The 27,530-nt window shown below is 42.7% G+C and overlaps 3 protein-coding genes and 1 non-coding gene across 4 annotated transcripts; 3 read left to right on the top strand and 1 right to left on the bottom strand.

Annotated features, from left to right (window-relative positions):
* The first annotated feature begins 1,403 nt into the window (after window positions 1–1,403).
* Window positions 1,404–1,511, top strand: LOC127760878 (small nucleolar RNA R71). Its single transcript, XR_008015155.1, has one exon. It is a non-coding gene; the product is annotated as a small nucleolar RNA R71 (small nucleolar RNA).
* A 6,129-nt stretch (window positions 1,512–7,640) lies between these two features.
* On the bottom strand, window positions 7,641–8,987 carry LOC127760054 (uncharacterized). The gene has a single exon (XM_052284265.1). The coding sequence runs from the start codon at window positions 8,395–8,397 to the stop codon at window positions 7,870–7,872; it is 528 nt and encodes a 175-aa protein (XP_052140225.1). The 5' UTR covers window positions 8,398–8,987; the 3' UTR covers window positions 7,641–7,869.
* A 3,742-nt stretch (window positions 8,988–12,729) lies between these two features.
* Window positions 12,730–15,792, top strand: LOC127760516 (uncharacterized). Its single transcript, XM_052284791.1, has 6 exons — window positions 12,730–12,847; window positions 12,960–13,174; window positions 13,422–13,481; window positions 13,564–13,800; window positions 13,919–14,100; window positions 14,823–15,792. The coding sequence occupies exons 2-6, from the start codon at window positions 13,006–13,008 to the stop codon at window positions 15,357–15,359; spliced, it is 1,185 nt and encodes a 394-aa protein (XP_052140751.1). The 5' UTR covers window positions 12,730–12,847; window positions 12,960–13,005; the 3' UTR covers window positions 15,360–15,792.
* A 5,955-nt stretch (window positions 15,793–21,747) lies between these two features.
* Window positions 21,748–24,834, top strand: LOC127760515 (uncharacterized). Its single transcript, XM_052284790.1, has 6 exons — window positions 21,748–21,812; window positions 21,930–22,149; window positions 22,358–22,471; window positions 22,555–22,791; window positions 22,908–23,089; window positions 23,818–24,834. The coding sequence occupies exons 2-6, from the start codon at window positions 21,939–21,941 to the stop codon at window positions 24,418–24,420; spliced, it is 1,347 nt and encodes a 448-aa protein (XP_052140750.1). The 5' UTR covers window positions 21,748–21,812; window positions 21,930–21,938; the 3' UTR covers window positions 24,421–24,834.
* Window positions 24,835–27,530: the final 2,696 nt, after the last annotated feature.

Here is a 27,530-nt window from a genome sequence, read left to right as displayed (position 1 = left end):
GCGTCTCTTTTCCTGTGTCCATGTCCAGCACCGCGAAGTCAACCGGGATAAAGAAATCCCGTATCTTAACTGACACATCCTCCGCTATCCCTGCCGGGTAACGGACTAACGAATCAGCCAGTTGAAGGCGCATTGTTGTTGGTGCCAACACCGTGAAGTTGAGCATGTCGAAGACGTCTTTTGGCATGACGCTGACACTGGCTCCAAGGTCGCACAAGGCCTGGTCGAACTGTTGTGCCCCTATCAAGCAGGTGATCATAGGACACCCCGCATCTTTCTTCTTCTCCGGGAGCTTGTGGAGTATTACGTTGCTGCATTGTTCCGTCAGCTTGACCACCTCCGTTGTTGGGAGCGGTCTCTTGCTGTTGAGTATGTCCTTGAGATAACGGGCGTATGTTGGCTCTTGCATGGCGTCTAACGATGGCACGTTGATGTGGATCTTCTGGATTACTTCAACAAAACGAGCGAATTGCTCGTCCGCTGACGGTTTCCTACTCCGTTGAGGGAACGGCAGCAACCGTGTGTCGCAGTACTCCTGCGGCACTGTCTTTTCTGGCTAAACCTCCTTGTCAGCCGAGTCACTAGATGACGCTTCTTTGGTTATCCCATTAGTTTCTGCAGGGTTAGGATACGGCGGATCACGAGTGGACTTACCTCCCCTCGTCGTGATCGCCTTGACATTTTCAGTGGAGGAGTCAGGTTGCCCCAGGATCCTCCCAGTTTCATTTGCATGGACTAAGGATGCCAACTGAGCTAGCTGGGTTTCAATCATTTTATTAAAGCTCAGCTAATTTTGAAAAGCAGAAGCAAAGCCATCTAACTTGACATTTATGTTTTCTAGGACATTGTCATTGGCCGCAAGCTTTTTGCTTATCGCATCGGTGGTTTTAGCTTGTGCAAAAACGAGATCCTTCAAGGAGGGCTGGTTAGAAAAATTACCGTTGTTGTTACCTCCTTGATAATATGGGCGTGGTTGGTTCCACCCCTGACCTCCTTGTGGACGATGCCCGTTGTTGTTGTTGTTTCCCATGTACATCGCCTCCTCACGGGTTTCCGGGCAGTCATTCCCAGAATGACCCGTGTTGTCGCAGACTTCACATGTGACGTGAGAGTCCAAGGCCTTGACGGTGCCTTGTGGCCGTTTCTCGTGGTCGTCCAATCACTTCATGAGGAGGTCCAGCTTGGTAGCAAGTAACTCCATCTCCTTGACGGTATGCATGCCTCGCTGACGGGTCTGGAGTCGTTCCTCGCTCCAACCCATATTGGAGACCTATTTCTCTATTAGATCAACGGCTCCTTGAACCGTTTTAGAGAAGAACGCTCCTCCAGCTGCCGCGTCCAGGTGATCGCGGGACATCGGGGTGAGTCCATTATAAAAGTTCTGCAGGATCAACCAGTCGTCCATCCCATGATGAGGACAGGCGGCTACGTACTCCTGCAGTCGTTCCCATGCTTCCGGAATAGACTCATCCCTTGTCTGCTGGAAACTTGAAATCCTTCCACAAAAGGGCATTGGTTTTGCCCATCGGGAAGAATTTCGAGAGGAATGTCGTAGAGCATTTGTCCCAGGTATTGACAGCAGCACAGTTGGCATAGAACCACTGCTTCGCTCTCCCAAGAAGGGAGAATGGAAACAGTCGCAGCCTGACGGCGTCGGGACTAACGCCTTTGATAGTGTACGTGCTACAGATCTCCAGGAACTGTTGTAGATGAGCATTGGCATCCTCATTAGGCTTGTGTGGACCCCCGTTTTTATAACAGGAATCATTCGTGTAAACAGTACCATTTCCCTGGATCAAGTAGTCTGGTACACACGAGTTCATAGCTGAAATACCAAAAGCACATACACGAGAGTCTAGTGCTAATTATTACATCATGAGCCCGCAGGCATTGTCTTAAATCATCGGACCGAACGGTCCGGAATACATCCAAAATCAGAAATAGATGAGGTAGCGGAATTCAGGCGGCGGCATGCCATTGCCACAGGCAACGACCGTACTAAGACCTACTGAGCGCCATCGTCTTCATCTCCCTCCTGGTAGTAGGCATAGGGATCCTCCGAAGCTTCATCTCCCACTTCTGATTAATTTTACATTTGCAAGGGTGAGTACCAACCGTACTCAGCAAGCCACCACAGCAAGAAATGCACATGATAGGGGTATTCAAAGGATAGCTATGGTTCCTTTGCGCAAAGCCAGTTTTGTAATTCTTTTCACAAGCCTAAGACCTAGCCCAGACTAATCAAATTTTAGTACCAGTGTTCATATTAAACAATGACGGTTCTGTCCACCATCCATTGTGATCCCAAGGATAGCTTCCCGTCATCGAGTCGTTATGGTTTTCTGAGGACGTCCACATTCCCACCTCTCAGGAAGTGGCTCCATCAGCATAAAAATCATCATGCAATATCCCATCCCACACAAGTTAAGAATTTAGAGTCTAGCCAAGTGTAATACATGTCCCGGTGCTCAATAACCGCGAGCACGACTATTCGAATAGATTTGGTTTACTCACACTGCAGTGGATGTACACTTTACCCGCACTCCGCAACTGCCCAACACATGAGCCTCGTCCCAACACATGAGACGCGTCACGGCAAAGCTTTTCGATAACCTCGCATTGGCAGTACCCGCTCCATGAACTTAAATCCTCATGCACTCTAGGCGTCCATGTTTCTAGCAATGAGAGGAGTTCTGGCGCTCCCGGGAAAGAGAAGTCTCACACACATATTAAATTAGGGTTCAAGTTAAGTTATCTCTCTCACACACTCATGGCAGTCCTACCAATGGCGACACCGATGTAGGGCACGCCTCTCGGCCCTACCTCAACGGCTGTCCCATCGTAGCGCACCTGCCTCACTCAGGGGTGAACCATCTATGCAGGGATACTGCCTCCGCTCGGCTATCTAATCCGCTAGGTCTATACCCATTCGAGAAGTACGGTTGTACGGGGGTCGTTTCATGCTTAACTTCATGGCTCGATCCTTAATTGACCGGGGACAGTACTAGCCTTTTCCAGATACCACCCAAATCCTCCGTCCGCCCCAGTCGAAAATAGTTTTTTAGTTTTATTTTTTTCCTTTCACAAATCATGTCATCAATATCATGGCAATGTGGCGCTCATGTCTCCACATGCCGCATCTCAATTACCTTCCCAAAGGTAATTGCCCAAGCATATAGCATTTGATAAATATGAGTATGCATAATTCTAGAATAGCATTTCTAAGCAATTGTCATAATTGACTAGGGACTCATACGTAAACATGGTTACGAAGGAATAGGGGCAAACAATAATCAAGGCATGGCATAATCACAAGTAGGATGTTCATCATTGCATGCAATTTTATTTGTAAACAAAATAATTTCGCAATTGGGATCAACATGTTCAAGGAATAGTGATGACTTGCCTTGCTCAAAGTCTTGCGGGTCTTGGCCTTCACTTGGATCCGCAGCTCCCTCGGGCTCTATAGTTACGTGCGAAAATTGATTTGAATTCGGTTAGAATTCAAATAAAAATCCCAAATAAATCCAAATGGAAGTCGAACGCGAAAGTCGATTCTTTTATATTAACTTTACTATTCGCGGACTAGGGCAAACCCAATTTCGATTTATATATCCTAAGCTATTTTGCGGGTGTAAATATTTGGTTAGCATAAGTTTTTGATTGAATCTACCCGAGTATTATATTCATATATTTGGTTAGAAATTTCTATTGCGAGCTAAACATCGGACGGAATCCTAAAATTATCTTATAATATTATACGATTTAATTTAGTCTATGACTAAATGATTAAATATAATATACGTCTAAAATTCCTAGTGATTAAATCCGAATTTCTATCGTGAATCGATTTCTTATAGAGATTACCCAAATATAATTTATAATAGCCTATAAGAATTCATCTAATTAATTATATCTAAATTACTACCGCGAATTGATCATTTGTAGAGATCATTAAAAACAATCTACAATAATCTATATAATTCACCTAATTGTTTAGTTTTTAAATACATCTATGATTATAGCATTATTTTGCAAATACTATATTTTCGTTAATCCTATACTTAAATTCTAATATTTTTAAGTGTCCTAAATTTCTCCTAATTTTTCCTACTTATTTCCTTCTCTTTTCCCCCTTTTTCTTTTCCTTTTCTTTTCTTTTCTTTTTCTCTTCCTTCTTTTCTTTTCTCCCTCTCTCTTCTCTCTTTTCTTTTCTCTCTCTCTTCTCTCTTTTCTTTTCTTCTTCCTCCTCCCGGCTCCTCCCTGCCCCTCTCTCTCTCGGTTCCCTCTCTCCCTACCCGAGCGGCGACGGCGGTGGACGCGAAGGGGGGGAGAGACGGCTCACCGGCAGCGGCGGCGACGCAGACGACGGTGGCGCGGGGACGATGGCGACGGCGGTGCAAAGCGCGGCGCGGCGCGGCGGTTTTGTGGCGGTGGCGCGGCGGCTCTAAGGTGGCGGCGCGGCGGTCACGACAACGGCGGCACGTGGGGAGAGGGAAGGGGAGGAGAGATGGGGTGGCCGGGGTGGAAAAGAGGAGAAGGAAGGGGGCGGCCGGCTTTATAGGGCGCGGGGAGGGGAAGAGAGAAGGGAAGAGGGGAGAGGGGGGGCGCGCGGCGCGAGGCGCGGCTGCGGAGGCAATGGGCGACAGCGATGGGACGGCGCGCGGCGCGAGACGGTGATGCGACGCGCGATGGCGACGGCGCGGCAGCGGCGACGCGACGGCCGAGCGGCGACGGCGTGCGGCGACGAGACGGGCGCGTGGCGCGGCGACGCGACGAGCGACGGCGATGGCGATGGCGCGGCGACGTTGGCGCGGCGTGGCAGGGGCGGCACGGGGCTCGGGGGCGCGGCGCGGCAGGGGCGGCACGGGGCTCGAGGCGGCGCGTGGCGCGAGGCGGCGACGCGACACCGGCGCGGCGCGGCAGCGGCGACGCGACGGCGATGGGACGCGCGGGCGCGGGGCGCGAGGCCGACGGCGACGCGACGGCGACGATGGCGACGGCGGCGCGGCGGGCGGGCAGCGCGCGGGCGAGCAGCGCGAGCGGCAGGGGAGGGGTTAGGGCTAGGGACGCGATCGAACACCTTCGCCATAATGAACAGTGCATTTTCTTATTTATTCCACTTTTAGTTTATTTCCCCTATAAATTTGATTCTATAATTTCTAATCTTTGCATTCATGAATTTTACTCAACATTTGTGTTATTCCGACTAATGGATTCACTTAAAATTAATATTACCCATTTTTATTTTTATATGATTTATTTGAGTTTTTAATTAGGGTTAATTCTTATCCCATCGTATTTAAATTTAATTGATCCAAATATGGTCGCGATAATATTTTATTTATTTCTATCCACACCTAATCTTTATTTTAATTTATATTTATTTTACCAATTTGTTTTTAAGGTTTATTCCTAATTAACTATTCTTTACTCACGATTAATAATCTTCGAGATCAAATCCAGATAAAATAGACGAATAAGATCGGCATGATGCAATTAATTTAAAAAGTTTTTGAAAATCCGTATTTTTAGAGTTTTGATTTTGTCGGTCGAATTTTCAGGGTGTTACAGCTTGCCACAGAATGGGCTAGCCTGCACCATCGTGATGAGGCTGGACTTCAAGTCGAAATCCACGTCCCCTATGTTGACCTACGGCCCAATGGCCACATTGTCAGCAGAGGGAGCAGCGAACTCGCAGAGAGTCTTGTTAGCCATAGTCTTGAAGGTCGGTGGCACTGGTACGGCTGGTTTCTCTGTCGGTAGAGTTTTCTGCGGAGCAGCAACTCATGGCCTGACGCTCCGGAAGAAAGCTTCTGGATTTTCTTTGAAGTTTTCCGGCAAGTTGAAACCAGTCATGCACTACCCTATTTTCACAACAAAAGTGAAAACAACCAAGGTTAGCTTGCAAAGGAAAATGATTATACAGAGGCAAATATAAAATATTAGTTCAAGTAGTCTCTATTATGAATCTTCCCCGGCAACAGCGAGAGAAATACTTGTTGGTATTTCTTAACGACATTACTAGAAATATAATTCCCAGCAATTAATGGCGCAGAAATACTTCTGGTATATTATGGTTACAGAGTTCATCCGCAAGCGCATGGATATACCATTGTAGCATTTCACCCGAGAGTATTCCAAGGGTATTGTATTTATTTTATCCCGTGGGAAGATCATGTAGAGAGAATTTGAGTAATAATTTATATATTACTTATGATAATCATATTCTAAGCAGGGGTTAAGATAATCCAAGGGTAGAGTGACACACAAGCATTAACTACTCATTCTCATAATATATCATCTAAGCTAAGTGGAAAGAAAAGAGAAAGAAAATCTATTCTTATACTTCTAATATACATAGTATACATACATTCTAGTTAACCGATATACTAGCTAATACCCTTTATCCGATGCCCTCCTGATACTTCGAGAAGCTATCTCTGACTGCCGAGTTACTTACGACAGCCCGTCATGGCCATACAACCGGGGCTAAATACGGAGGAATACCCTCCCGAGGGAATACCCTCCAACCGTCGTTGGGATGCAATCCTGGACGTCCACGCCAAACCCTGCATCCAACGGTGCCAGGATGGGTTCGGCCGAACCACCAGGTTCGGCCGAACCATGGGCTGGGCCTTCCCGGCCCATCTTCGACTGGCGGCCTCCTCTATTGCTTCACTTTGTAGACTTGTGAATTTTGGCCCAATTCATCGTGTCAATTCTAAGTTCTTGGCCTATTCATTCATAAGTCTGGTTCTCGACATCGTCCGATTGATTTATCGTCTAAGTTGATGTCGATTCTCCTTCACTTTATTGTCATTCTCTGCAAAAGATTAGTATACCTATTACTAGTGGAATATTATTATTCTAACAGATATATGCATTGCAAGCATCACTAGTTCTCCTCTATTTTAGTAATATTGACGGTCGAAACTGATCAATAATGACAGTCAATAGTGGATATCATGGATGCCATAGATACTTGAATTTTGCTTTCGAGGCTTTCATGTTGGTGTTATGACATCTTAAACTTGGTTAAATGTTGTCAAAGATAGCACAATTTGACTTTTATTAAAGAGTAAATTTCACAAAACTACAGGTATTTTGCACAATTTATCACAAAACTACAGATTTAAGAGCTTGTTTCACAAAACTACATATTTAGTGTCTACTTTTATCACAAAACTATAGGTACTTTGTATAATCTATCACAAAACTACATATTTAAGAACTTGTTTCATAAAACTATAGATTTAGTGTATTCGTTTGTCCCATAACTACACATTTAGTGTCTTCTTTTATCATAAAACTACATGTTTAATGTCTTCATTATCACAAAACTACAGGTTTTAACAATGCTAAAACATGTAGTTTTGTGATAATGAAGACACTGAACTTGTAGTTTTGTGATAAATGAAGATATTAAATATGTAGTTTTGTGAAACAGGTTCTTAAATCTGTAGTTTTGTGATGTATTGTGCAAAGTACCTGTAGTTTTGTGATAAACATAGACACTAAATATGTAGTTTTGTGAAATAAGTTCTTAAATCTGTAGTTTTGTGATAGAATATGCAAAATATATGTAGTTTTATGAAATTTACTCTTAAAGTTAAATTTACCTACTTGTCTTAAATTAATGTACTATCACGATTTTAGTATGCTTGTGTATATTATTTTTTATTTTCTGTGATCTTGCAAATAATCCCTCGTTTCCGTATTTTCCTTTTTTCCCCTGAATTTACTTTTTTATGCTTTTTTACGTTTTATATAATTTGCATGGAATTTCCGTAAGCCTTTTCCATTCTATCTTGTTTAAATAGATACTTCTGTGTTTTTTCTGTTGTTTTTAATGTTTTTGTTAATTTTTCAGAGTTTTCTACTTATCTTTCTGGCTCCCTTCCCTACGATACTCCCCCTCCCCATGTTTCCAAAGTAAGGACGGGGTAAACTTCGTAGTAGGGATGGCAACGGGGCTTGCCCCCGCCGGGTTCTAGCTGACCGTCCCCGCCCCCTAGCGGAAAAACTCCCCCGTTCCCTGTCCCTATCCCCGCACACGGGGCGTGGTTTTCTCCCGTCCCCGTCCCCGTGCGGGTACTGGACACCCGCTGGGTTCCTCACCCCCGACGGTGAGAAGGAGAAGCGTCTGCCATGCTGAGAGGTAGCGTCAGTGTGGTGCGAGGAGTAGTCGAGCAGAGGCGGCGTGATGCGGAGAGGCGGCGGTAGCGCATGCGGAGGAGCAAAGCATCGGCGAGGAGATGGCGACGAAACCAAGCGCTGTCGCGCGGCGCGGAGGCGGCAACGGCAGGAGCTGCAGCGTGGATGTGATGACGGCGAAGCACCACAGAGCTGGTTGATCCACGCGGCGTTGCCCAGCGTGGTTGATTCGAGAGGCATCACCTGATCACCGGCGGTCGGCGGAGCATGGCTGACCTGCGCAGCGCAGCGTAGAGGCGTCGTCGTCTCGCTGCTTCGATTGGATCTGAGTCGTCGTCGTCGATGTGGAATCCTTATCCACTCGACCACTCCACCGTCCTGTGTGAGCAGACATATACGAGCTGGACTAGCTCTAGCTAGAGACAAAACCCATCAGCCCATGGCATGTTAAGTGTTCTCACTGTGTCATATATGGACATTCGATGTTGGGCTAGCTGGGCTTTTGTTGCCTGTGGGCTGTACACATGCTATGCTCGGGGCCCCATGGGGAAGAGCTTGTGAACACCCCCGAACCCGGCCCACCCGATGGGGAGGAAATTTAGCCGTTATCAGCCCCATGGGGATAACATGCACCCACTTACAGCCCCTAATAGAGTTTTTCCCCAACGGGTTTCGGGGTACGGTCCCCATTACCATCCCTACTTCGTAGGAAGAAAATTACACAGGATCGAAGTCTTACACCTCGTCCGAAGGACTTGTCCCTCTACTTGACACTTGTCTTGCACCGTTGCACGAATCCTTGAGTAGGCTAACTCCCTTGTCTCTCCAAGGGTGTGTTTGCAAGAGCAAGTTCCCAACACTTCCCTCTCGTTTTCCTCGTGTACGCTTTTCAAACTACTATAAACGGTTCGTTTTTTGAAATAAGTTTCTATACAAAAGTTGTTTAAAAAAAATCATATTAATCTTTTTTTTAAAAAAAATTGCTAGTACTTAATTAATCACGTGTTAATGGACCGCTCCGTTTTCCGTGGATAGGAGATGGTTCCCAACACCCACCTCCAAACACAGTCCCCATCCGGTTCCTCTTCTCGGTGAGCTCGCGTCCGACCAGCAGCCATGGAGCTCACGGCCGGCTGCCACTGTCACCGGAATCAAGCGGCATCCGCAATGTGTTCGAGGAACTAAGTATTCCCTCCGTCCCAAAATATAATAATTTTTAGCATAGTGCCAAGACTATTAAAATAAAAAACACTAATCATATAAATGTTACTAGATTTATCATTAAACAAACTATCAATAACACGCAACTCTTTTTATTTAAAACATCATACTTTTATAGATGTCATTAGTCACAATAGTATCTCAAAGACCGTGTCGAAGTCTAAAAATGCTTATATTTTGGGACGGAGGGAGTAGCATCCAAACTTGCACACGAGTAGGGAGTGGATATCGAGCTGGCTCGGCTCGCTCTAACTCGTTAGGATAACGAGCTGGCTCGGCTCGCTCTAACTCGTTAGGATAACGAGCCAGCTCGCTTCTCAGCTCGAGCCAGCTCGTTTAGCTCGCGAGCCAACACACTGGACAAAAGAAACTTGCGATGCAACTACAGATTATACAACCAAAATGTCCAAGAATGCAATTGTATCTTCGTATCAAACCAAGAAATCACGTGCTAGCTCAAGTCAACAAATGCATCATTATTCATGGTAGCTCCACCTTTAACAAATCATAAACTCGTTTGCTGGTGGCAATATACAAGATCGAGCACCCACCTGAATCCATCGCCCTGTGCCGGCAACCTCCTAGCAAGCAGCAGCGGCGAGGATTGGCGGCTCGTTGCAGCGCTCCATCTCTATCAACTCCTCCTGCCCGGCCATGACACTAGGGGTGAAAACGGTACGGAAACTTTCCGGATTCCGGACCTATTTTTGAAAACGGAATATGCCTGTCGGAATTTTTCGGAAACGAAAATGAATTCGGAAATATTTTCTCAGAAACGGAATCGGAAATGATACGGGCAGTTTCCGTCGGAACTCGGAATCGGTCGGAAACTTTCCGGAAATTTTCTCGGAATTTCCGGAAATTTCCTCGGAATTACCAGAAATTTTGTGACTGAAATACCCTTGATTCTTTTTTAAGCACTAAATAGTGAATACCATGGTGTTTGGCTGTTATTTTTTTTAAAAAAAATATTTGTTATGCAAATCTAAAATTACATAAGAATATTTTTTGTGCTACATTGGGATTTATCAACAACATTACTCTTTTAAACATAGATAATTTATTCAATTGGATTTATTAGTTTGAGGGGCTTTTTATTCCGATAAATTTTCGTTACCGTATTCGCGCCGGTTCGTTTTCGCTCCGTTTTCGATTTCGATAATATTCGATTCCGTTTTCGTATCCAGGGTTTCCGATTCCGATTTCGATTCCGAAAAAAATATGAAAACGAAAACGATAAAGATGGTTTCCGTCCGTTTCCGTACAGTTTTCACCCCTACATGACACCACTCGACCAAGCCAAGAACAGGAGAGACGTGTGCAGGTGGTCGATGCGCTTGAGGGGTCGGCGCAGCCGCCGTCGCCGCCAGACCTCCAGGAGGTGTGCCGGATAGAGGGAGCGTGACGCGAGGACGCGAGGCACGGCAACAAGGCAGGGCGGCGCGCGGCAGAAGGAAGATCTATCTGGATTGGGAATTTGGGAATTTGGGATGAGGGGAAAGAGGAAGATGAGAGCTACACTGACCAGATAGGGTTCTGGTCTTTCCCTTTTGACTGTTTTCTTCTTTGGGCCTACCGTGTTTCCTTCATATGGGCCTTGGCCTGCAAACTTGTCTGCCTATGCTTCCAGCTTGTTTAAGCTCGTGAGCGTCTCGCGAGCCGGCTCAAGCTGGCTCGTTTTGTGTAACGAGCTAAAACAGCAGCTCGGCTCGTTTCAAAAAGATATCGAGCCGAGTTGGCCACGAGCCGAGCGAGCTAACGAGCCACGAGCTTTTCGTCCAGCCATACACACGAGGCACTCATCAAGAATAGAACAGTCATTTTTGTAATCCTGGAAGCAGGAAGCTGGAAGATTCATCGGCAAACAGAAATCCTGGAAAGCTCAATCAACTTCAACCACCAGAGCAGTGCAGTGCACCATACAGACTAAAAGCGAAGGAAAGAAAATTCTAATGACTGAACAATTTCACTGAGGCAAATTGTTTGCGATTCATGGAGATGGATTCGATCTAATCGATAACGCAGCTTCTTCCAACCCAAAGATTTTCCTCGCGGCAGGTCGGGAGCGCGAATTTGACTCCAATTTCCGGCTGTCATGAGCTTGATGCGGCTTGACGCCGCAGGGCGCGGGCGCGCGGCGCTCGCCGCACGGTGCTCGGGCTTGACCTTGACGCCTCGCCGAGGATACGAAGATAAATGGGAATTGGAGAGACGAGGGAGAGAGAGGCTATTTTGAGATTCGTGCGGGACAGGTGTCGTGTAGAGAAATAAAGTCCTTCCGATGAGGGTAGGACTTCAGTCCTTGGCAATTTTCTTCCAACTTCATAGCTGAGGTCGTGTTTAGTTTACTCTCGACTACCCCAAACTTTCAACTTTCCATCACATCACGTCACATCCAAAACTTTCCTACACACATAAACTCTCAACTTTTTTCCAAACTACCAACTTTCCTCAAACTTACAACTTTTTTCAGGAACTAAACACAACCTGAGAAAGAAAGGACGGGGTATGTCACCTCAAAAAATTCTTTTGCAGGAATTTTTCCTAGGGATTTTCTCCCCCTTCCTTCCAAAGGAGCCCTTTAGGCCATCCTCAATCCAAAAATTATCAAGAAATTATTAAGTAATTTTCATACTTATCATGTTCACTATGCATAGAAACCATGTATACAATGAATGGTGTCTTCAAATTAAATTCTTATCCATTCATCTCTCTCCTTTTATTCACAAGGTTCTTGTGTAGAAATAGTTTCTTGCATGAGAAATGATTTCTTCATTTTTTTTACCTCTCTTCTCGTTAATTCTTTTACCACATAAGATTTTTTTTTACTTATGTGATAATGTATTTTAATGCTATCGACATTGGATGATACGGAGGGTTGGGAATGACCATATGTTCTTTCATCTAAGGCCTTGTTTAGATTTAAACTTTTTTCTTCAAACTTCCAATTTTTCCGTCACATCGAACTTCCCTACACACACAAACTTTCATTTTTTTCATTACATTGTTCCAATTCCTTCAAATTTCTAATTTTGGTATGGAACTAAACACAGCATAAGGGTCGATTTTGAATAGGATCTATTAACCATAAAATAAAAACAAACACATTTCGCATCTCTCAAAACAAAATGAGGTCCCTAGATGGAATGATGGGCTAGGCAAGTACCCCCTCCGTAAAAAAAAAAAAAAAAAGCCAGGAGGAGTAGGAATAGACCTGGTTGCATTTAGCTTGGGAGTTGGGCAATAGACCTAGTCGATGGGCTGGATGTGGGACTGAGCGTTGGGCCGGGGCCCATTACCAGGCCTGCCCATTGCCTACATGCCTAGTACTCCCAGCGAGGTGGAGGTGATTTAGGGTTCCAGGCCGCCGCCCTCCGCCAGCAGTTCCCTGACCGGCGCCGCGACTTCTCCGGGCCAGTGGAACGAAGTTGCCGCATCGGCGTCCCCTGCATCCCGCCGCATCGAGAAGGTAAATCCATGGATTTGGATGACGGATCTGTGGTTGCGCCTCCCATTTTTCTTTCAAGATGAGTTGCGAGCTGTGTGCCAAAGAAGCCCATCATCGTCTCCATATCGCACAGGGACAGGGTTGCTGAGAGCAGCAGCGCCACCAGCCCAACCGTGGTGATGGCTTCGTCGCCGGAGAAGAAGGATCCTCCTAGTTGTGGCTCTCGGGATTCCCAGCCCATCCCTTGCACGGACGATCCCCCCTTGTCTGAATCCCCAACGACGGACCTAGGCTGCCACGATCCGCGCGACGAGGACGCCGACCACCCGGCACCACCCATGGGCAAAGGTGCATCCTCAATCCTCCTCTTGCTTTCATGTATGCATTTCCTTATACGATATCGATCGTCATTCGTCACCCAAGGCACTAATTCAGACTTTTGTCCCATCACACTTTTTTGTTTTTCAATTCTAAAACACCACATTGGTTGTGTGCCTCTCGGTAGAGGCCAGAGATGTAAACCATTTCTATTATCTGAAAAATTCAGATTCAGATGACGTCTTTGCCTCAGCCAACTCACACAATATGTTGATAGGTGACATCGACGAGGATAGTGATGATGATGGTTACGCAGACGAGGAGACAACTTGCCCAGGTAACACTACTAATAATCCAGTAGAGAGCTTCGATTCCAGATTAAAAGACGAACAGATACTATTGCTATTTTAATTTCTCAGGGCAGAACTTCACGAAGGAGCAGGCAAAGGAAATAATTCGCAAGTGGCTAGAAACATACGACAAGAGGAATAGAGAATTCATGGTGGCGTGCGAGGAGTTCCAAAAGCAGGGAGGGGATGAGACGAGTGCTTCTTGTCCAGTATTTCCTTTGAAACCGCTCCCGGAGACAACAGATTTCTGTACCACCAAGAGTTTGTGCTATCACCGTGAATACAAGACCAATGATACTTCTGAGAGTAAGTGCTTGTCGATTCCTACTATAAAGGATTCAATAGTTATTAATATTGTGTGCTACCAAATTACCAATATGTATTTGTAAAGTAACGACTTTTCTTTTCTTTTAAATGTTTGTAGCTGCATCTACTATTGGGTGGCTTGAACCCAAGGAGATGCTCCAGATCTTCTCTTTGAGGTTGTCCAGCTCCATGTCCTATCCTATTAGTGTTTACGGAATCTTTGCAGTACGTGATTACTTGGACCCTTTGAGGAATTATGTCTTCAACCGTACCAGAGATGATCCTGTCATAGTTGAACAGGTAAATACAGTCTATTTTTGGAAGTTAAGTTATATATCTTGGCTGAAAAAGATACCCTAATATGCCTATATATATTATATGTATGAATGCTAATAAGATTTTTTTTTTCTTGGATAGGCTGAATGTAGTGTGTTAGCAGATACATATTGTTGACAATTGGTTTTATGGTTCTTAAAGGCATCTTTTGTATGGTTTATCGTTAGCACTGTTTCAAAATATATTTTTGTTTCTTTCAGTGCTCCATTTTGATATAAGTGCATCACTGTTCGCTGCAACTGTAGTACATTCTCCTGTCATCCCTTATATTTTGGTTACAATGGGTCTATTGTTAAGTCTTTTGGGAGTATTTTGGTGTAAAGATTTTCTAGTGTGTTAATTAAGAGGTATATATATACCTCTAACACTAAGAGGTCTATATCAGTAGTGCTCAATATCTCATTGTTACGATATCAGAATTTTCATTATATATGATGTGCATTTTTGTATTTCATTTTCTGATTGTACTAACACGCTGATGGTGTCCGCAAAAATATTTAACTGTGTATATACCATCGAGTTTGTGCAAAATTTGCATGCCATTCTATTTATTTATTAGTATGCATGTCCAGTTGAGTTTATTCTATTAGAATACTTTTAAAATATGTATTTGTATGTTCTAATTAACACACTTAAAATTGCTTAAGCTCTAGCTTTGGATTCTAACAAGTCCTTTTAAATTGTAGGATTCCTTCACATTACCTCTTTGCAGCCCTTGTCGAGGAATGTATGTAGTAGAATATGCATTGTTTGAGGTTGATCTTTGGGTGAAAATGGAAGGTGGAGTATCTAATGACAAGCGATTACTATCCGCGTATGTCGAGATTTTTGCCCGTGGCGTGTTTAATAAGGAGATAAGGGGGCGGATATTAAGCGACCATTGCTATCTGGACATACACTATATGTATCTTTCACAGAGTATTGAAGCTGTCATACAAGTATCCACAGAGATTGACAGTAACGATCCTCGTCATGTGAGATTCACTGCATTTTGTAGTGGCTTTGACCGTGAGATTTTGCTGTTCAATGGGAAATTCTGCAAGGACAAGTCTTTCCAGCACATTGTGGCAATGAAGTCCAAGGGAAAACTGGTTGTTCACTTGGAGTTTGAGGGATCCCTGTTTTGCTGGACTTTTAACAATGGTGAGCTTGGAGCTGTTAATTCTCCCGATGATTCAGTCCTGAAGCAATTTCATGTCAGGGTGTTGTTTTCTCCAAAATAATGTGTACCAGCCTATAATAGCTTCTTTGGGTGAAGGAGAGGAAGTAAATCAGTATAAAAAGCTTGATACAATGTAGTGCTTGTGTTAAGATGCATATCTGGGTAATAAACTAGACCAGTACTTGCATTCAGATTTGCAAATTGCATCCAGGGCCGAGATTGTTGGAGGCACTGTTCACAAGGAGGCTTAATCTTTGAAACCTGGATGGGATGTCCATCCATCATTGTGCTCTAGCCTCTAATCCAAACATTGATGGATTGTACACAATTTGTGCTTTATGGGCTTAATTTTACCTCCATTCTCTCGCCCACTAGGGAATATTTCTGGTGAATAGTGTTAGGTCCTCTTTGTTAAAGCTTAGACTTATTGACTTAGGTTTTAAAGTTATCTTTTTTTATATATATTATATAAGCTGGTGAATTTAAAGTTCTAAGTTTAATGCTGGAGTCATGTCTCCGTCTCAAATAAGCCAAAACGTTTCTCCAACCTAGCTCCTGGATTAACACTGTATAGCTCATGACTTTAGAAAAGCCAAACAAAAAAGATCATAAGCTAAGCTTATAAGCCTAAACAAAAGAGTGCCTACTATGGTCCTTGAACTTTTGCTTCGGGATGAATTTACCCCTGACGTGAGCTAGTTTCCAAAGAACTCCATATAAAATTTGTTATATACTCCGTACTAGCTTTCTATTGGTTCCTGGATCGACCTAAAGCGTCATATGGACTTTGGCATGCTATCCTTATATGCAAGATCAATATTAATATGTTAATTTTACCCTTATATGTAGCACAGAGAAACAGAAAGAAAAATCAAAGGCAAAGGCAAACCAGAAAAAAATTACGGATCAGACTGATCATGTACGTATGCTTTGGTTGGATGCATAAATAAAATAGTCACTCTCTACAGATTGATAATACTTATCATTTTTGAACAATCCAAATTGATAATACTTATCATTTTGAACAAGTATATTGTCAAACTTTAAAACTTTGACTATAATTACATCTAAAATATTTGTATAGATTGGTCTTAAAAATATTTTGATAAAATCATATATTTATTGATATTTCCATATATATTATAATAAAAAGTCATACTCACAATTGTTTTTAAAGATGGTGTATCTATCCATCTATCTATTATATTATTAAAATAGTTTTGAAAGGAGGCACCACGTTCGCTGTGGGGGCTAGAAATTCCCACATTAATCAGAGAAAAAGAAAAGAAGAGTCCAAGTAGAAATACAATTCACAAATAGCTGAAATTCATAATTAAAAATAAGCAATATTGAAATAAGTGTCCATATAAGAACCCAATACGAGATTAATCAAAATTCGAAATAAAAATAAAATAAAATCTAAAATTAGAAAATAAAAGGAGAGCCCAGGTAGGAATATAATTTAAAATTAATTGAAATTCGGAATTAAAAATAAGGAATATTAAGAGAAGAGTTTATATAAGAACACAATACGAGATTAGTTAATATTCGGAATACAAATGAAAATGAAATCCGAAATTAGCAAAAAGAAAAGAAGAGTTCAAGTAGGAATACAATTTAAAATTAACTGAAATTCGAAATTAAAAATAAGCAATATTGAAAGAAGAATCCATATAAGAACCCAATACAAGATTAATTAAAATTCAGATAAAAAATAAAACAATATCCAAAATTAGAAAAATTAAAAGAGAGTTCAGGTAGGAATACAATTTTGAAACAACTAAAATTCAAAAATAAAAAATAAAAATATTAAAAGAACACTATACGGTATTAATTAAAATTTGGAAAAAAAATTCTGAAATTACAAAAAGAAAAAAAAATTCAATTAGGAATACAATTTATAAATAACTAAAGTTGGTGATAAAAAAAGGCTATTGAAAAAAAAAGACCATCTAAAACACATGATGAGGTAAATTAAGGGCGTGTTTGCTTGCTGCCCTCAGATTCGCGCCTGGCTCAGGCGTCAATCTCAGGCGTCCGATTTCGGTCGCCTACGGTCGGATCGACCTGCCTGAGCAACGGTCTCCAGGCGAGGGCAGCAACCAAACAGCCCCTAAGTAACAAGCCTATAAAAGAGTAGAGTAGTGGCGGTTGATACGACATATAAAAATTGCTAGTAAAACACCGAATAGAATGCTAATGATGATTAAAAGGAGGGACGACAGGCATGCCATGAAGCAAACGGGCAAGGCGGTTGCCGGGACTTCTAAAAAGTAAAAAAAATAAATCCCATTTATAATCATATTCTATTTTTAAAATCGCAATGATAATAAAAAGGAGAAGCGGCGGATGGGGTGTATAGGAGTATAGTTGCAGAGCCGCCGACTGTTGGCAGGACTTCTATAAAATAAAAAATGAATTCCAATGATAGTTATGTTCGATTTTTAGAATCCCAATGATAATAAAGAGTATGCGGCGGATGGGTCGTAGAGGAGTATAGTATATTAGTATCATCGTTTGACGTGACTTCTAAAAATTATAAAAAATAAAACCCAACAAGATAAGAAACTCTAAAACTACAGGTCCAATTTTAAAGGTTCGAAACTTCTAACAAGTAAAAAAACCAAATGATAATCATCTTCAATTTTAAAATCTCAATGACAATAAAGAAGGGAGACATCGGGCGAGCCATAAAGGAGTACAATGGGAAAGCCGCTGGCAGTTTAGCGGGACTTGTAGAAAGTAAAAAATGAACTCGAACGATAATTATGTTCGATTTGTAAAATCCCAATGATAATAAAGAGAAAATACAATATACGGGCCGTAGAGGAGTATAATGGCACCGTTTGACGGGACTTCCAGAATTATAAAAACGAAACCCAACGAGACAATAAACTCAAAAAACTATAAGATCTAATTTTCAAAGGTTTCAAGGAAAATGAATAGAAATAGTGGTAGACCGAGCAAGCAAATAAAGAAGGATATGACAGAAGTAAGGGGTAGTAGCTGGTGTGACTTTTAAGAACTATATAATTAGAAATACGGAGATGATACGAGAATAGCTATTTGTCGAGGAATGATCCTCTCTAGCGGGGGATCGTGAGATCCCCCTTTTGTGAGTTCGGCCGGGGGAAAAGGTGCGCTTGACGAGATCGTTTATCCGCCCTGAGTGCTTCGAGATCGTGCACGGGTGTCAAGATTATACAGGTTCGGGCCGCTATGGAGCGTAATATCCTACTCCTGTGGATGGGATTTATGGTTGAGTGTTACAAAGGTTCCTAAACTCCGGAGAGCAGTCTCGCTCTTCTTCTCCTAGGGTTTAGGCCTACTGGGAGTCGTCCCCCCTTTCTCGGTGGGTAAGGTCCTCCTTTTATAGTTCAAGAGGATACCACATGCACTGCTTCTACCTACTCTATCACGGGAGGGGGACCCACTCTACTCAGACCGGACCACGATCTGTGCCTTCGCCCGGAAGCTAAGCGGCCGTCCGTCCTCGAGTGGGACCCAGCGCCACCTCCCGCCTGACACGGGGGACAGCCCTGTCATTCCCTCTTAAATGAACGAAGACTTGTGGCGGTCCTTCTCACGTGGAGGGAGTTCTGGATGATGCTTTGATGGGATGGGGCATACCTGCCTCCACTCCGCCGGGTACAGGGGCGAACGTGGGGGCACGGCTGCCCGTCCGACCGGACGTGACCGGCGACAGGCCGGTCACAGTCTGGTCATGCCTGATTGACGTGGGTCAATCGGGCCGCACCGCACGTCCGCCCTTACCGCATTAAATGCGGTGAGGGACGGTTGGGGCGCCGCGCATTGATGGCGGTTCAGCCTGAGTCTCCTCCCCGCGCGCTCCCCTCGCCACATGGTAGCTAGGCGAGGGCCTCGGGGCGAGGCAGCGCGAGGGCCCAAGGGGCGTGACGTGGCACCCCGAGGCCCCCTGGCTGCCTTTGCGTCTTCCGAGGTGTGGGGGAAGGGCCAGGCTGTAGGGCCACGTGGCTGGATGGGAAGGTAACTCCCCCGTACTTCGCATACCCCCGGGCCCATATCACCGACACTATTTAATAAATTTTAAGTAAAATCATACTGAAAAATATATGATTTTGTTTGGGTGCTAGCCGCGCAATTGCGGGGGCCACCCAGCTAGTTTTATTTTATTTATTTATTTTTACTGGGTCACCTACATGATTAGGCCCACAGTTGAAATAGCCCGCCACGTATAAAAGTAGGGGCGCAGGTGAGGTGAGCAAATGAGATTATTGTGCTTGCTTATTTTCTTTTTTTTCCCGCTCGCTGTTGATAGGTATGTTGTCTACACTATTATGACCCGAACATATTATATTGTTAGGGGACTAGTGGATGGTATACACGAGTAGTACTCCCTTAGTTATTTTTTTAGTTTTCTTAATGACATCATGTAACACCCTGAAAATTCGACTAAATAAAATGAAACCCGAAATTAAGTACTTTTAAAAACTTTTAAATAAATTGCATTATGCTGATGTTATTGGTTCTTTTATTGTGTATTGTGTTAACTAAAATAGAACATAATGGATAAATAAATTTTTGAGTGAAAATAAATATTATACCAATTATTAAATACGGTAAAATATAAACATACATGGATCTAGGGCAATATAAATATTGAATAATATTTAATTTGGGGAAATCACATTTGATACTTAAATTAGTCACTCAAATGCTTTTGGGTGAATACAACAAATTTTCTCAAATTATAAATCAACCAAAACCCTAAAATGGGGGAAAATAGAGAAATTAGAAATGTATATAATAAAAATAAAAATATGTCCAATATTAAATTTGAATACAAGTTACATTTGAATAACTTAGAGTTTGTGTATTTTACATTGTGGCAAAATAGGAGGCAGTAGTTTATTTAGTTTTTAGAAGAGTGATCCTCAAAATTAGCCACGTAAGCGCCACATCATCCAAAACCACCATCTAAACCACCGAGGGACCTCATCAGCACCGGTTTTGATAGTTGAGGGACTCGTTGTATCTGGTTTTCGTTGACAAGTCAAGGGACCTCAGATGAACTTATTCCATCTAAATAAGGTCCCAAGACTTAGTCGGGCTGAGCGATGGACACGAGCCCATTACCAGGCCTAGCCATTGCCCAGAATTAAATTTGAAAATATAATGTTCATTCTTTTTTTTTCTCAGGAATATTCGGGATGCAAAATTTTTTACAGAAATATACCGTCGGTCTCGCTCAACCATTGCGCGAAAGTGACGTGGGAATGATGCCGCGGGCGGTATCGCGCGGTAGAGACGCGAGACTACGCGGTGTCGCGGAATGGAAGAGTGAGACCGAATGGTCTCGCAAAATCAAACAGCGACATTGTCCAACGGCTCGATTTGATTAGTGATTAATTACTTAATTAATAATTAACTAATAATAATTAGCGATTAATTATCCTAATTGAACCGGTATCGCTCCGCGAGACGTCCCTTTCAATCCACTCAGTCTCGCTATTCCAATCCGCGAGACCGCGCGGTCTTGCGCCGCTGCCGTGCGATACCGCCTGCGACGTCATTCCCACGTCACTTTCGCGTAACAGTTGTGCGAGACCGACGGTATATTTCTGTAAAAAAATTTTGCATCCTAAATATTCGTGAGGAAAAATCGAATGAACAGTATATTTTCAAATTTAATTCCCGGGAGTACCTATGCGTATTTTGAAAGATTTGTATGATCATATCACACATATTTTTAATATTTGGATTAAAATTCAATAGACACAGTAAAAGGCAAAAAGCAGATAAGAAACACCATAATGGACACTAAATTATCATTTTAAGAAAATGACCAAATCCAATATAAATTTCAAAACTTACATACGAAGATTAAAAAATTACAGTGTAACTTACGAAAGTTACAATGTAAGTTTCATAAATTACACTGTAACTTACAAGAAAATACACCATAAATTTGAGTGAGAAGAAAATACACTGTTGGCTTGTTTGGTAACTTGAGGGAAGGGGATTGGGAGTTTACACGAGGGAATTTATAATGAGATTAAGATGGGAATTTGATTTTTAATCCCAATGTCTTGTTTGGTGGATGTGATGGAAATTGACAGGGAGTTTAGTTGGAGATTAGCTCATTAATAAAAACGGATGGCTGAGATTTGCTTAGACAAAGTAAAGGAGGAATTTCCTCCCAATTACCTGCCCCTACCCAGGTATTGAAAAGGAGGGAGTTTCTTCCTCAATTCCCCATCCCAATCCCACCAAAATTCCCATGTGTCTCAACCAAACAAAATACTTAATAGCCTCATCCCTCTAAACTCCCAATCCATCTTAAAAACTCCCTCCAACCAAACGGGCCGTGTAAATTTAAGTGAGAAAATCGAGTGGGAAATAAGAAAAAATATTTGAAGTGAGATATAGCAAAATCGTTGCCTACATGCCTACTCCCCATTCCCCAGCGTTAGGGTTCCAGGCCGCGACTTCTCCGGGCCAGTGGAACGAAGTTGCCGCATCAATCGACAAGGTAAATCCATGGATTTGGATGATGGATTTGTGGTTTCGCCTCTCATTTCTCCTTCCTCTCTTTCAACATGATTTGCGAAGCTCATCAGCCGTCATCGTCTCCATATATATCGCACAGGTTGTTGAGATGAGAGCAGCAGCGCCACCAGCGGACCCAACCGTGGTGATGGCTTCGTCGTCGCCGGAGAAGAAGCATCCACCTGGTTGTGGCTCTCAGGACTCCCAGCCCATCGCTTGCACGGACGATCCCCCCTTGTCTGAATCCCCAACGACGGACCTAGGCTGCCACGATCCGCGCGACGAGGACGCCAACCACCCGGCACCACCCATGGGCAAAGGTGCATCCTCAATCCTCCTCTTGCTTTCATGTATGCATTTCCTTATACGATATCGATCATCACCCAAGGCACTAATTCAGACTGCATTCAGATTCCGACTTTTGTCCCATCGCTCTTTTTTTTAATTTTCAAAAAACACCACATTGGCTGTGTACCTTTCGGTAGAGGCCGGAGATGTAAATCATTTTAATTATCTGGAAAAATTCAGATTCAGACGACATCTTTGCCTCAACCAACTCAGACAATATGAATATGTTGATCGGTGACATCGACGAGGATAGTGATGATGATGGTTACGTGGACGAGGAGACAACTTGCCCAGGTAACATTACTAATAATCCCAATAGAGAGCTTCGATTCCAGATTAAAAGACGAACATATATTATCGCTACATTAATTTCTCAGGGCAGAACTTCACGAAGGAGCAGGAAAAGGAAATAATGCGCAAGTGGCTGGAAACATACGACAAGAAGAATAGAGAATTCATGGTGGCGTGCGAGGAGTTCCAAAAGCAGGGAGGAGATGAGACGAGTGCTTCTCGTCCAGTATTTCCTTTTAAACCGCTCCCCGAGACAACAGATTTCTGTATCACCAAGAGTTTATGCTATCACCGTGAATACAAGACCAATGATACTTCTGAGAGTAAGTGCTTGTCGATTCCTATTATAAAGGATTCATTAGTTATTAATAATATTGTGTGCTACCAAAGTATCAATATGTATTTGGAATGACTTTTCTTTTCTTTTAAATGTTTGTAGCTGCATCTACTATTGGGTGGCGTGAACCCAAGGAGATGCTCCAGATCTTCTCTTTGAGGTTGTTCAGCTCCTTGTCCTATCCTATTAGTGTTTACGGAATCTTTGCAGTACGTGATTACTTGGACCCTTTGCGGAATTATGTCTTCAACCGTACGAGAGATGATCCTGTCATAGTTGAACAGGTAATACAACCTATTTTTGGAAGTTAAGTTATATATCTTGGCTGAAAAAGATACCCTAATATGCCTATATCTATAATACATATTTACATATATGAATGCTAATAAGATTTTTTGTTTTTCTTTGATAGGCTGAATGTAGTGTGTTACCATATACATATTTTGACAATTTGTTTTATTGTTCTTAAAGGCATCTTTTGTATGGTCTATGGTTAGCATTGTTTCAAAATATATATTTTTTGTTTCTTTCAGTGCTACATTTTGGTATAAGTGCATCACTGTTCGCTGCAATTGTAATACATTCTCTTGTCATCCCTTGTACTTTGGTTACAATGGGTCTATTGTTAAGTCTTTTGGAAGTATTTTGATGTAGAGATTTTCTAGTGTGTTAATTAAGAGGTATATATATACCTCTAACACTATGAGGTCTATATCAGTAGTGCTCAATATCTCGAGTTACGATATCAGAATTTTTATTATATATGATGCACATTTTTGTATTTCATTTTCTGATTGTACTAACATGCTGATAGTATCCGCAAAAATATTTAACTGTGTATATACCATCAAGTTTGTGCAAAATTTGCATGCCATCCTATTTATTTATTAGTATGCATGTCCAGTCGAGTTTATTCTATTAGAATAAAATATGTATTTGTATGTTCTAATTAACACACTTAAAATTGCTTAAGCTCTAGCTTTGGGTTCTAACAAGACCTTTTAAATTGTAGGATCCCTTCACATTACCTCTTTGCAGCCCTTGTCGAGGAATGTATGTAATAGAATATGCATTGTTTGAGGTTGATCTTTGGGTGAAAATGGAAGGTGGAGTATCTAATGACAAGCGATTACTATCCGCGTATGTCGAGATTTTTGCCCGTGGCGTGTTTAATAAGGAGATGAGTGGGCGGATATTAAGTGACCATAGCTATCTGGACACACACTACATGTATCTTTCACGGAGTATTGAAGCTGTCATACAAGTATCCACAGAGATTGACAGTAACGATCCTCGCCATGTGAAATTCACTGCTTTCTGTAGTGGTTTTGACAATGAGATTTTGCTGTTCAATGGGAAATTCTGTAAGGACAAGTCTTTCGAGCACATTGTGGCAATGAAGTCCAAGGGAAAACTGGTTGTTCGCTTGGAGTTTGAGGGATCCCTGTTTTGCTGGACTTTTAACGATGGTGATCTTGGAGCTGTTAATTCTCCCGATGATTCAGTCCTGAAGCAATTTCATGTCAGGGTGGTCTTTTCTCCAAAACAATGTGTACCACCAACCTACAATAGCTTCTTTTTGTGGAGAAGAAGCAAATCAGTACAAAAGGCTTGATACAATGTAGCACTTGTGTTAAGATGCTTATCTGGGTAATAAACTACTACACCCGTGCTTGATGTGACCAGTGCTATGCTTGGTTCAATGTCAGCTGTAGTTTCTGCCACAGAAAGAACATTAAGCAATAAAGTTTCTGGTCCACTCGAGCAAGGAAGATCTTCATCAACATGTTTCCAGCTTGGAGCTATGCAAGTGTCAATTTGCTGATCAAGAATATATTTCTTGCACGTAGAGTTATTCAGATTCCTGCTTTATTTAGTTGAGTCGTTAGCGGCAACATTAGCAAGTAATTAGTATTTTTACTTAGACTAGAAAATATGACTGTGCGTTGCAAGGGTAAATGCTATTTTAATCTTATTATTGTTATACGGTTTAATTAAGGTAAATTTACTACGGAATACGCTTGAATATATATTCTTTTAGAAAATCAATCATGAACTATAATTAGGAGTCCGATCATCTCAAGTTAGCATGCTAGTTTTTTTAAAGAGATTTCTTATACGACTCTTTATGCATTTCCAAAAGCGAACGAACTTAAAATCTGACTCAAATATAAATATGTATTTAATAAAACGAGCAAACTTAAAAATTGACTCATACACGGATAACGTACCAAAGTATCGATAAAAACATCTTCAATTTTTATAATAGTAGAGATTAGCCTGTTGTGTATTCGTCTAAGTTAGTATGGCTTGTGGGCCTGCATGTTAATTAGTTGGCCCGTGTGCTTGATTGGAGTTGGCCTGTGCGCCGTCATATATATGTGTCTAGCAAATTAGCACTACTAGAAAAATCATTTTTTTAGGTGGATAAAAATCATTTTTTCAAGCGGGGGAATGGTCCATCTGTATACAACTATTTTTTATGGCGGCCAAGTCACCCGCCTATGAAAATCTTCTCAACGAACAAAAAAAAATCACCGCCACCCCCACCTGTGCTCCTACCCACCTCCGGCCGATCTAGGGTTAGGATTTTGGGAGGGAAAGAGAGATGAAGGATAGGTGAGGGGAAGCACGACCGCTACAAGGCCGCCACCGACGCTAGTGGTGGGGGCGCTGCTGCCGCCACTGCCCTCCTCCGGCCTCCCTCCGGCCGGATCTGAGAGGGAGGGGAACCGCTGCCGCCGCCGCTGCCCTCCCCCGGCCTCCCTCCGGCCGGAACTGAGAGGGAGGGGAACCGCCGCCGCCGCCGCTGCCCTCCCCCGGCCTCCCTCCGACTAGATCTGGGAGGGAGGGGAACCACCGCCGCCCTCCCCCCTCCCCCCTCCCCCCTTCGGCCAAATCTGGGAGGGAAGGGAGGGGAGCCGCTCTGAGTGCCGCCGCCCCCACGCATCACCGTCACCGACCCTGCGTGTCGCCCTGGCCGTCCCCGCGCCTCGCCGTCGCTGGATCCCACAGCCCCTGCCACCGAACGCCCATGGCCGCTGAGGGAGAGGGAGAGGATAGCTGAGGGCTGCCGAGGGAGAGGAGAGGTGAGGGAGAAGAAAGGAGGTAGGACTTAGGAAAAAAAATTAGCGATGTGGCTCCTATTTATATGCCACGTCAATTTTCACAGTCCGCCTAAAAAAATAAAGGGTATTTTTGCAGGCATACCGCTTAAGTGGTCCGCTTGCGAAAATAGAGTTTTGCAGGCGGACAACTATCTCATCCCACGGTTGTCATTTTCGCAAGCGGTCATTTAGCTCCGAGAAACCTACCCGCCTGGAAAAAAAAATGACATCGTCGGGAAAAAATGGTTTTTCTAGTAGAGTAGGTCTAGGAAAAAGATTGGTTTTTATGTGAGTTCGAGTCGAGCGATGGCGATCCCATCTTTTTTATATGCTATTGAAGATTGCTGAGAAATGTCACGTGCACTTGGCATGTTATCCTGGTATGCAAGATCAATATTAATGGAGGATCTCCTGGGGATGTTCTTAAATGCAATGTAGTAGTAGAACTGTTGGCCATATGCTTTTAATTGTATAGACGCAATATCAAGTTTAAAGTATGATTTTTTGTACAGCGGGAGGTGCACCTGCTAGTATTTCTTTTTTTCTTTTTTGACTGAAAAGTTATAGATGGCTTGAGAAGTATATGTCTGCTTGTGTGAACTGCACTGTACATTGGAATTGGTGTTCAGAAGACTTGTTCTTGTGTTGATAGGACGACAAGAATGTTAAAAGAAATGCATGCACTGCTACTTGTTTGATTGGGTTCATACTGTCAATATCATTTTGTTATATCATTTTGATCTAGGTTCAACTTATTTTAACTGCGGATGGTTGAATAAAGTTGTATGATATTCTGGGTTTTTTTAGTTTTTTAATTAATTTCTTGAGTTTCTATGAATTTTATGGAATTTTCTATGAATTTTCAGAAGTTTTTGTCGTTCTCATAAAATTTTCTTATGGTTTTTAAGGTTTGTTTTTGAACTATCTTAATTTTCTTATACTCATTATAGATTTTTATTATTTTTAAGCACATATGTTTTCTTTTTCCTAGTCCATTCCAAGTCCCAAATTGTATATGGGTTTTTTCCTCCCGTGGGAGTAGGTTCCCCTAGGTGTGGGGTGTCTCACAGGGAAAATCCCATTGGGGGACTATTTTCTCGGGTTTCTTCTCCCGAACTTCCAGACTAGCTGGCTCAATCCCCTCCAATTCCTTTTCACGGAGATAAATCAAACAAGATATAAGAAGAGTGGGAACTAAAAGGCATAGGAGTGCGAGAATGAGATTGCCTGTGCATTAACCTTTTGGCTAATTGGCTTGCTTCGATTGTTTTGACATCCTACCCCATTTTTATTGACTCGTATAATGCCACGTGTTATGCTAACAAGTATTCCCTCCGTCTAAAACAAACCAAGCACATATGTGATATATCTATCCAGATTCATTGTATTAGGATATGTCACATCTATGTCTTATGTTCTTTTTTTATATATACAGAGGGATAGGGTTGAAACTGCTTCGGATAGTTTCCATCCGTTCGGACCATTTTTCAGATTTGGATAGTTTCGGTTGGGACTATCCGGAAATTCTCGGATTCGGAAACGAATTCGGATTTTTTTTCTCGGAAACGAAAATGAATACAGCAAGGGTACTATCTGTCGGAATCGGAAAACGGTCGGA

Source organism: Oryza glaberrima, chromosome 1 (assembly GCF_000147395.1).
Source record: "Oryza glaberrima chromosome 1, OglaRS2, whole genome shotgun sequence".
NCBI classification, from domain to species: domain Eukaryota; kingdom Viridiplantae; phylum Streptophyta; class Magnoliopsida; order Poales; family Poaceae; genus Oryza; species Oryza glaberrima.
This window is presented reverse-complemented; position numbering and strand designations above follow the sequence as displayed.